Source organism: Cheilinus undulatus, linkage group 2, assembly GCF_018320785.1.
Source record: "Cheilinus undulatus linkage group 2, ASM1832078v1, whole genome shotgun sequence".
NCBI classification, from domain to species: domain Eukaryota; kingdom Metazoa; phylum Chordata; class Actinopteri; order Labriformes; family Labridae; genus Cheilinus; species Cheilinus undulatus.
In genome coordinates, this window is record NC_054866.1 from 28816215 (window position 1) to 28826383 (window position 10169).

At 41.1% G+C, this 10169-nt stretch overlaps 1 protein-coding gene across 2 annotated transcripts; it reads right to left on the reverse strand.

Annotated features, from left to right (window-relative positions):
• Window positions 1–10022, reverse strand: psph (phosphoserine phosphatase). Of its 2 annotated transcripts, none has more exons than XM_041804799.1 (6): window positions 9941–10022; window positions 9004–9147; window positions 8757–8891; window positions 1907–2052; window positions 932–1080; window positions 1–544 (listed from the first exon to the last, which is right to left on the reverse strand). In XM_041804799.1, exons 1-6 carry the CDS (start codon window positions 9982–9984, stop codon window positions 434–436), a joined length of 729 nt encoding a protein of 242 aa, XP_041660733.1. In that variant the 5' UTR covers window positions 9985–10022; the 3' UTR covers window positions 1–433. The 2 variants fall into 2 exon arrangements, with proteins under 2 accessions (XP_041660733.1, XP_041660742.1); XM_041804808.1 differs by lacking the exon at window positions 9941–10022 and adding an exon at window positions 9685–9833.
• Window positions 10023–10169: the final 147 nt, after the last annotated feature.

Below are 10169 nucleotides of genomic sequence, written 5' to 3' on the forward strand. Positions count from 1 at the left end.
TTTGCTGACAACATAGTTATTTGTTTAATGCTGATGTTCTTTACACACTCACTGACACATCTGGTTACAGCTTTGAGTACCCTTACAGAATTAAAACATCTCTAACGCTCATTGCACTTGCCATAACATGAAGGAAATGTATTAGCTTGCCTAAAGCCTTTGATGGAAAAAGTGCAAAAAACATCTAAAATAATGTTCTTAACCTCCACATAGACAGTGTTTGGTTATTTCTTTAGTAGCTTCTAATATACAAAGCAACAAGTAACATCCCTGTGAATGTACAATTTGTCTTACTAGTGTAAACATGTTCTTTTTTATAAAAATCTATTCAGAGTTGAAAGGAAAACGTGCACTGGATAAAACCATAAGAGGCACACCCTTGGGTGCAATAATAAAAAAGGTTAAAATTAGTGATCATGCTATTTCAGAGTATTTAAATCTTTTCCAGCTCTTCTATCAGCTCCCCAAAACTTGTGACGTACCACGAAGATCTCTCCTTAACCTGAGGCCTGATCACGTTTCCTCCAAATCCAATGAAAGCACTCTGAGGACAAGAAAGACCGCACCTTAACCACACGGGAGAGTATTCAGCAATCCATAACTCACTGTAGTTTGCACTTAGATTGTCAAAATATTAGTTGTAAGTGAAATTTCTATCATGAGTATGCTTCAGTCCTTGTTCGATTCCATGGGCTTGAAAAAATAAAATTTCTTATGTTCATGCCTGACATTATCAAAAGGTAATAAAACTTCTTGGCACATCTATTACATAAGATGTGCCAAGAAGAGGAAGAATAAATTTAGACAGTACTCGGGGTATCACTTGCAGATTTTATGATCAAAACAATGAAATTACACCAAAGTATAAATTCTGTTAATTTGGAAATTATACCATGTAAAAAATTAAGAAACACATTGTGTTAACACTTACTGCAGGAGGACAGGCCTCTAGATCAGTGGCTCCATCTCCAATCATCACCACGGTCTTAAAGCCATACTGTTCCTTCAGCATGCTGATGACTTTCCCCTTTCCACCACTCTCAGCTGTGGGCTGAGTCTCGTCAAAACCAGCAAACTCTCCTAGAAGAAAAACACAAACACAAGACATTGAAAGAGAAAACTGTATTCAGAGACTTTAACCATGCTCTTCTCTTTGAACAATAGAGCGAAATCACAATTAAAGGGTTTTGGAGTTGTTGGATTGTGTTTTTTATATCCGTAATTCAAAACATGCCCTGCACACAAACCTTGCACAATGAGTCTGCTGCAATCATTTTCCTATTTGTTGTAAACATTTACATTACGAGAAAAAAGTATTTTGGTATTAAAGGAATAAAAGCAATGAGGATGATTTTATGGTTCTTTCACTCCTTCAAAAGAGAAAAAGAAAACACTGGGTTCGTCCGTTTCTGACAAGGTCCGTCAATTATTTAGGTTGTTTGCACAAGCTTTTTTATCAAGGACCTTTGCCAAACTGGAGAGAGCAAGTAATCATATTTTAAATTCAGCCTTTTTTGGTTGCTTCAAGCCTAAATCTTTGATGTCACATGGTTGAAATCGGCCCAACACAGTGTTTAAAGTGAAGTTTTGGTGTAAGGGAAAAAAGGAAGCTGCAGCTGCTGCTTTAAATAGTAAAACAATGCTCTAAACCAGTGGTTCTCAAGTAGTCTAGCCTCAGTACCTACTACCAAATCTGTAATGAGAAGATTTTCAACCACTTAAATTTATTTGGTGTTAAGTTGAAAAAACAAAAGTATAGAAATAGAATACATTAAGTGAAGGCTATAAACAGCAGTACTCCAACCATCAATGAAATTGAATGGAAAAGGATACAATTCTAAAAGAAAATATAAAACAGAACAGGATTACACAAAAAGTGCAAAAGGTTGTGATGGACAGTCCTCACCATTAAAGTAGAACTTGAGGCAGTTGGCGTAGACATGATGTAGAGGAATGTTAAGCTGGGTGGCCACATGTTCAACGATGCAGCGGAAGCCGCCTGAAATGAGGAAAACCTTTATGTTGCGCTGATGTAGACGATCCACAAGCTCCCTAGATCAAGATAAAAACACCCATGTATTAAACAGTCAAAGCAAGTGGATGCAGTTTTATGTTTTAAGATTTTTTGGGGTGGATTTTTGCCTTTATTTGATCAGACTGCTGAAGAGAGAGAGGAAATGTGGATAGATTGGTAAATGATGCACCAAAAAGCCACAGGACAGGGAATCAATCCTGCAACCAGTGCAACGAGGACTACAGACTCTTAAAGCTGCTCCTCCAACTGCGCTATTCTGTCCCCCAAAATGTACATTCTGACAAGTAATGCACAACATCATTTGCATAGTATCCTTATTGGCAGATAGTAGTTTTAAAAGTTAGCTTCTGCTACCAGCAGATCTGAAACTTTCTGCCAACATTTACAACCATTATATCAGTTGTAAATATAAGCCTATGTAGGCTTTGACCCATTTAAACCTAAAATTACCCACAAAACACCCTCCAAAATATAATATTCTTTGAAAACAACCCCCAAAGAACAAAATGATCATTACTAAAATCTTTACAGACCTGCCCTCACATCCTGCGGAACTTGTAATAATATCATGAGATTTCAACCATGTCAGCCTCTCCTCTCACCTGACTGGATTTACACAGTTTGTTAACTGCCCTACCAGAGAAAACAAAACCCTAGACCTGCTGTATGCCAATGTCAAAGAAGCTTACAGAGCTACTGCCTTACCACCACTGGGCGGGTCAGATCATAACTTGGTTTATCTGCAAACCTGTTACAAACCTTGTGTGCTGAGGCAGCCTGCAACTAAAGTCAAAATCAGAAGATGGACTCCTCAAGCTAGTGAAGCTCTAAGGGACTGCTTTGAATCAACAGACTGGAATGTGCTGCTGGAAACAGATGAGGACAGTATGAACACTGACAGACAGGTTGAATGTTTTACTGAGTACATCAACTTCTGTAGAGACACAGTCATACCTGCAAAGACTGTTCGCTGTTTCCCCCATAACAAACCCCGGATCACAAGCGACATAAAGGCAATCCTCAACCAGAAAAAGAAAGCTTTTAGAGACGGTGACAAAGAACGTCTCAAAGAAGTGCAACATGAGTTGAAGAGGAGACTGAAGATGGCAAAGCTGGAATACAAAAAGAAGACAAAGAGGAATTTTCAACACGGCAACATCCGTGATGTGTGGAGAGGAATCAGTACCATCTCTGGACATAACAATAAAAAGAAAAGGGAGCCAATAGTGGGTGATGTGGAAAGAGCTGATGAACTCAACCTGTTCTTCAACAGATTTTACACTGTGGACACACATACTTCCACTGCTGCTCCTCCTTCTACTCCTCAACATATGGAAATCCCCACTATAGCTCCTCCTTCTCCTTCTCCGTCTCCTACACGTCTCCACAGCTGCAGCCACTTCCCTTCTAGCATCTGTACCCTTCTCTGTCACAGAGACAGGGGTGAGGTTGGAGCTTGAGAGACTTTGCTCTAGGAAGGGAGCTGGCCCAGTTGGTGTGTGTCCAAGGCTGTTAAAAGACACTCCAAGATACAACTGTATCAACCTCTCCACAGGATCTTCAACCTGAGTCTTCAGCTGGGGCGGGTGCCTGCTCTATGGAAAACATCCTGTATTGTACCAGTACCAAAAATCAAATGAACTAAATGACTACAGACCTATTGCCCTTACCTCACACAACATGAAAACTCTGGAGCAGCTGATTCTACACCTACTGAGGCTTGAGGTCAAAGACAAACTCGATTCCCTGCAGTTTGCATACAAAGAACACATTGGAGTGGATGATGCCATCCTCTTCATGCTCCACCGTGCCCTGTCTCATCTGGCGGAACCTGGAGTTTATGTGAGAATCATGTTCTTTGATTTTTCAAACGCATTCAACTCCATCCAACCCACCATACAGAGAGACAAGCTCACGGAGATGGGAGTGGATCCTTCCTATGTTTCTTGGATCACAGATTACCTGACAGGAAGGCCACAGTTTGTCAGGCTGGGGAACTGTGTTTCTGGGACATTAATGAGCAGTACAGGGGCTCCACAAGGAACAGTCCTGGCTCCATTCCTGATCACACTGTATACATCAGACTGCAAATACAGCACTGAGTCCTGCCACATCCAGATATACTCAGATGACATTGCTATCGTGGCATGTATCAGAAATGGACATGAAGCCGAAGACAGGGATCTGATAAGTGCCTTCAGTGACTGGAGTCACAAAAACTGCCTGCTACTCAACACCTCAAAGACAAAGGAAATGATCGTAGATTTCCGCAGATCCAAACCCCCTCTTCAGCCAGTGAACACTTGTGGTGCGGTCATCGAGGTGGTGACATCGTATAAATATTTAGGTGTACACCTGGATAATAAGTTGGACTGGTCTAAAAACGTAGACTTCATCTACAAAAAGGGGCAGAGCCGCCTCTTTTGCCTCAGAAGACTCCGATCAATAGACATCTGCGGTAAGATGCTGCAGATGTTTTATCAGTCTGCAGTGGCAAGATTTCTGTTTTATGCTGCAGTCTGCTGGGGAGGCAGTGTAAAACACAAGGATGCAAGGCATGTGAACAAACTGGTTAAAAAAGCTGGCTCTGTGGTAGGAATCAAATTGAGCTCATTGGAGGATGAGGTGGAGAGACGCGCACTGAGCAAGGTGGAGGCCATTCTGAGAAACATGGATCATCCACTTCATATCTCCCACAGTGAGCAAAGAAACAACGGTGGTGGACGGCTCCTATCCCTGCGCTGCAGAACAGAAAGATTTAGAAAATCTTTCATACCATCAGCTATTAGACTTTATAATTCTACAGTAAACAGATGAGAATCCCAGACAATGGAATTTCCCTTCGGGGATAAATAAAGTTCTTGTATCCTAATGTGGGTTCACACCTTTTTTGTTTTTGTTGTATAAATACTGCTGTAGTAGGCCTCTGTGTTGCCATCATAGCTCAGGTCATCAGTCATCACTGTGTCACTGCTCAATTTTATACTTTTTTTATCCATAATTTTCTCTGTGTGGAGGCTAAGGCTGCTAAAACATTTTATCCAATCTGCCTTTCAGAGGGTTTTTGTTTTTTGGAAGTCATGTTGCTGCTTGTCAGTCATGTGTCTTATAAACAATGAGATCATCAAAATGTGCTGACACATCAGGTTTTAAAGGTTGAAGCAAATCAGTGTCACATCAGGTCTTAAAGGTATAGTATACACACGAAAGTTTCATTTGTGAAAATGGATTAAATTTCTGGCTGAAACATACATAATACAACAGACATAATTCAGCCAAAGTCTTTTTCTTTTCTGTTCTTCCAAATTCCTTAAATGTAAGTGTGTTTAAGTACTGGGGTTTGCTTCCTTATTCATTCTTAAACTTTTAAGTGTATTTAAAGGACTGAAGTTTTAGGTCTGAACTATATTTACATACTTGTATTGTTGCCGGCATCACAGATTACCTGACAGGAAGGCCACAGTTTGTCAGGCTGGGGAACTGTGTTTCTGGGACATTAATGAGCAGTACAGGGGCTCCACAAGGAACAGTCCTGGCTCCATTCCTGATCACACTGTATACATCAGACTGCAAATACAGCACTGAGTCCTGCCACATCCAGATATACTCAGATGACATTGCTATCGTGGCATGTATCAGAAATGGACATGAAGCCGAAGACAGGGATCTGATAAGTGCCTTCAGTGACTGGAGTCACAAAAACTGCCTGCTACTCAACACCTCAAAGACAAAGGAAATGATCGTAGATTTCCGCAGGTCCAAACCCCCTCTTCAGCCAGTGAACACTTGTGGTGCGGTCATCGAGGTGGTGACATCGTATAAATATTTAGGTGTACACCTGGATAATAAGTTGGACTGGTCTAAAAACGTAGACTTCATCTACAAAAAGGGGCAGAGCCGCCTCTTTTGCCTCAGAAGACTCCGATCAATAGACATCTGCGGTAAGATGCTGCAGATGTTTTATCAGTCTGCAGTGGCAAGATTTCTGTTTTATGCTGCAGTCTGCTGGGGAGGCAGTGTAAAACACAAGGATGCAAGGCATGTGAACAAACTGGTTAAAAAAGCTGGCTCTGTGGTAGGAATCAAATTGAGCTCATTGGAGGATGAGGTGGAGAGACGCGCACTGAGCAAGGTGGAGGCCATTCTGAGAAACATGGATCATCCACTTCATATCTCCCACAGTGAGCAAAGAAACAACGGTGGTGGACGGCTCCTATCCCTGCGCTGCAGAACAGAAAGATTTAGAAAATCTTTCATACCATCAGCTATTAGACTTTATAATTCTACAGTAAACAGATGAGAATCCCAGACAATGGAATTTCCCTTTGGGGATAAATAAAGTTCTTGTATCCTAATGTGGGTTCACACCTTTTTTGTTTTTGTTGTATAAATACTGCTGTAGTAGGCCTCTGTGTTGCCATCATAGCTCAGGTCATCAGTCATCACTGTGTCACTGCTCAATTTTATACTTTTTTTATCCATAATTTTCTCTGTGTGGAGGCTAAGGCTGCTAAAACATTTTATCCAATCTGCCTTTCAGAGGGTTTTTGTTTTTTGGAAGTCATGTTGCTGCTTGTCAGTCATGTGTCTTATAAACAATGAGATCATCAAAATGTGCTGACACATCAGGTTTTAAAGGTTGAAGCAAATCAGTGTCACATCAGGTCTTAAAGGTATAGTATACACACGAAAGTTTCATTTGTGAAAATGGATTAAATTTCTGGCTGAAACATACATAATACAACAGACATAATTCAGCCAAAGTCTTTTTCTTTTCTGTTCTTCCAAATTCCTTAAATGTAAGTGTGTTTAAGTACTGGGGTTTGCTTCCTTATTCATTCTTAAACTTTTAAGTGTATTTAAAGGACTGAAGTTTTAGGTCTGAACTATATTTACATACTTGTATTGTTGCCGGCATCACAGATTACCTGACAGGAAGGCCACAGTTTGTCAGGCTGGGGAACTGTGTTTCTGGGACATTAATGAGCAGTACAGGGGCTCCACAAGGAACAGTCCTGGCTCCATTCCTGATCACACTGTATACATCAGACTGCAAATACAGCACTGAGTCCTGCCACATCCAGATATACTCAGATGACATTGCTATCGTGGCATGTATCAGAAATGGACATGAAGCCGAAGACAGGGATCTGATAAGTGCCTTCAGTGACTGGAGTCACAAAAACTGCCTGCTACTCAACACCTCAAAGACAAAGGAAATGATCGTAGATTTCCGCAGATCCAAACCCCCTCTTCAGCCAGTGAACACTTGTGGTGCGGTCATCGAGGTGGTGACATCGTATAAATATTTAGGTGTACACCTGGATAATAAGTTGGACTGGTCTAAAAACGTAGACTTCATCTACAAAAAGGGGCAGAGCTGCCTCTTTTGCCTCAGAAGACTCCGATCAATAGACATCTGCGCTAAGATGCTGCAGATGTTTTATCAGTCTGCAGTGGCAAGATTTCTGTTTTATGCTGCAGTCTGCTGGGGAGGCAGTGTAAAACACAAGGATGCAAGGCATGTGAACAAACTGGTTAAAAAAGCTGGCTCTGTGGTAGGAATCAAATTGAGCTCATTGGAGGATGAGGTGGAGAGACGCGCACTGAGCAAGGTGGAGGCCATTCTGAGAAACACGGATCATCCACTTCATATCTCCCACAGTGAGCAAAGAAACAACGGTGGTGGACGGCTCCTATCCCTGCGCTGCAGAACAGAAAGATTTAGAAAATCTTTCATACCATCAGCTATTAGACTTTATAATTCTACAGTAAACAGATGAGAATCCCAGACGATTGAATTACCCTTGAGGATAAATAAAGTTCTTGTATCCTAATGTGGGTTCACACCTTTTTGTTTTTGTTGTATAAATACTGCTGTAGTAGGCCTCTGTGTTGCCATCATAGCTCAGGTCATCAGTCATCACTGTGTCACTGCTCAATTTTATACTTTTTTTATCCATAATTTTCTCTGTGTGGAGGCTAAGGCTGCTAAAACATTTTATCCAATCTGCCTTTCAGAGGGTTTTTGTTTTTTGGAAGTCATGTTGCTGCTTGTCAGTCATGTGTCTTATAAACAATGAGATCATCAAAATGTGCTGACACATCAGGTTTTAAAGGTTGAAGCAAATCAGTGTCACATCAGGTCTTAAAGGTATAGTATACACACGAAAGTTTCATTTGTGAAAATGGATTAAATTTCTGGCTGAAACATACATAATACAACAGACATAATTCAGCCAAAGTCTTTTTCTTTTCTGTTCTTCCAAATTCCTTAAATGTAAGTGTGTTTAAGTACTGGGGTTTGCTTCCTTATTCATTCTTAAACTTTTAAGTGTATTTAAAGGACTGAAGTTTTAGGTCTGAACTATATTTACATACTTTTATTGTTGCCGGCATCAGGTAAAATGAATCTGTACATCTGCATATTGGGTATCTGCAAAAGTCATCTAATGTGCATCCCCAATTTTTACATTTGAACTTCGTGTACTAACATACAACCCACATGCATGCATATACATATTAGCATGAATGTACCACTCACACAATTAGTTAAAAATATGTGGACCACTTCAATTCAAGTTGTAAAACGAACTTTTTACAGCATAGTCTGTGTTTTAATTACTATCTTAACTTCTGTTGTTTTCATAACATGTTTTCTGTTTCTGAATTTTTCTAATGAGAGGGATCTAGGGACCCATGAGTGGTGGATATTGCTCACCTGATACCTGGAGTCAGCTGAGGTGGGTGATCGGTAATAAGTTTGTTCACTTGTTCTCTGGAGCAGCGGATGATGGAGAGACGCTCTGTCAGGGCTGTTTTGAATGTCATCGAGCCACCCATAGCTCTGCGAGTCCTGCAGCGTGACAGTAGCACACAAAGGGTTATTAGGCCTAAAAGTGTGCTGCCACTGAAAAAACATGGCTGTATATGTTTGTCATATGTATAGTGTTTGATACAATACATACATTTCTGTGACTGCATCCCCTACACCACAAAATTTTGCCAGTTCATCTATGCCCTCCTCTTTGATAACTGTGCTGTCCACATCAAAACAGACTGCCTCTGCTCTCCTGAAGATTTCCTTTGTCTGAGAAAGGGATGCCATCGTGCTGGAAAACAAATATGATAAACTTTATGTCAGACCTAAAGAAAACACACCATAAGTACATAAGTACATGCATGCTGGTTAAAAAAAAAAGCTCCAAGTGTCCAATCAACATTAGGAAGTCGTGTAAGGTTAAATCTAATAGTCATCAGCAGGGTCTCGTGCTGTAGTAGTTGGTTTAACGTGAGGTCTTTGATTTTGCCCAGCAGCTGCATGATTTCATTGTGTAGGTAAGCCTTGTATGCAATGGATGTCTTTTATCCAGCGAAGCAGCAAATACATCCATTGAATTAAATACCTATGTACAAACGTCTCTGCATCAATTAAGCTCCACTCAAATGAGCATGTGCTCCAGTCCGGACGGTCCTAAGAGACAACGACTGGGTTATATAAATCTGCCTATACGAAGCATATACACTAAGAGACCGATACAGACATCCTTTACACGTATTGCGTCACCCCGCAGGCACACTACAGAGAGCGTAGGATGGCGAGAGAGATTTTAAACAACAAACAGTAAGACGATAAAACCTAGACAAACCTGACGTTGATGTTCACGGTGCCTGACTCACTTCGACTAGCGGCACGTTCGCTGATGTTTTTCACGGTACAAATAAGCGCTTGCTGGGTCCAAGAGGATGTTATTTACCTGTCCTGTACAGTTCAATTCGCGTGACACGAGCCCTTCACTCACGCTCACTTCAACTGTCGACCGCGAGGAATTACTCAGATGGAAAGACCAGGCTAATGTCTTGTTTAAAACAACAAAAATGGACAAGTCAGTTGTTGATACTTACTGGTAAGGGAAGCGTTGATAAGGCACTAATAGCAGCTTCAGCATTAGCCGACCCCTCAATGGGTTCAGCGATGAGGAAATAGAAGCAGTGGACGATGGACCAATCAGAGGGAAGCCGGGGAGGGACCGCCCACTATCCGCTGGCTGGGTTCCATGACGACACAAATGGTCAACTAAAGGCTAATTAATGTTTACTAGTGAAAGTCAAAATGATACATTTGATCAGCAAT

Coding starts and splice junctions, on each gene's coding strand:
- psph (XM_041804799.1), bottom strand. CDS start 9,984: ATGCTGAAGCTGCTATTAGTGCCTTATCAACGCTTCCCTTACCA. Junction 9,148..9,940: donor TATCAACGCTTCCCTTACCA/GTAAGTATCAAC, acceptor TTTGTTTTCCAG/CACGATGGCATCCCTTTCTC. Junction 1,081..1,906: donor CCTCAAGTTCTACTTTAATG/GTGAGGACTGTC, acceptor TTTTTCTTCTAG/GAGAGTTTGCTGGTTTTGAC.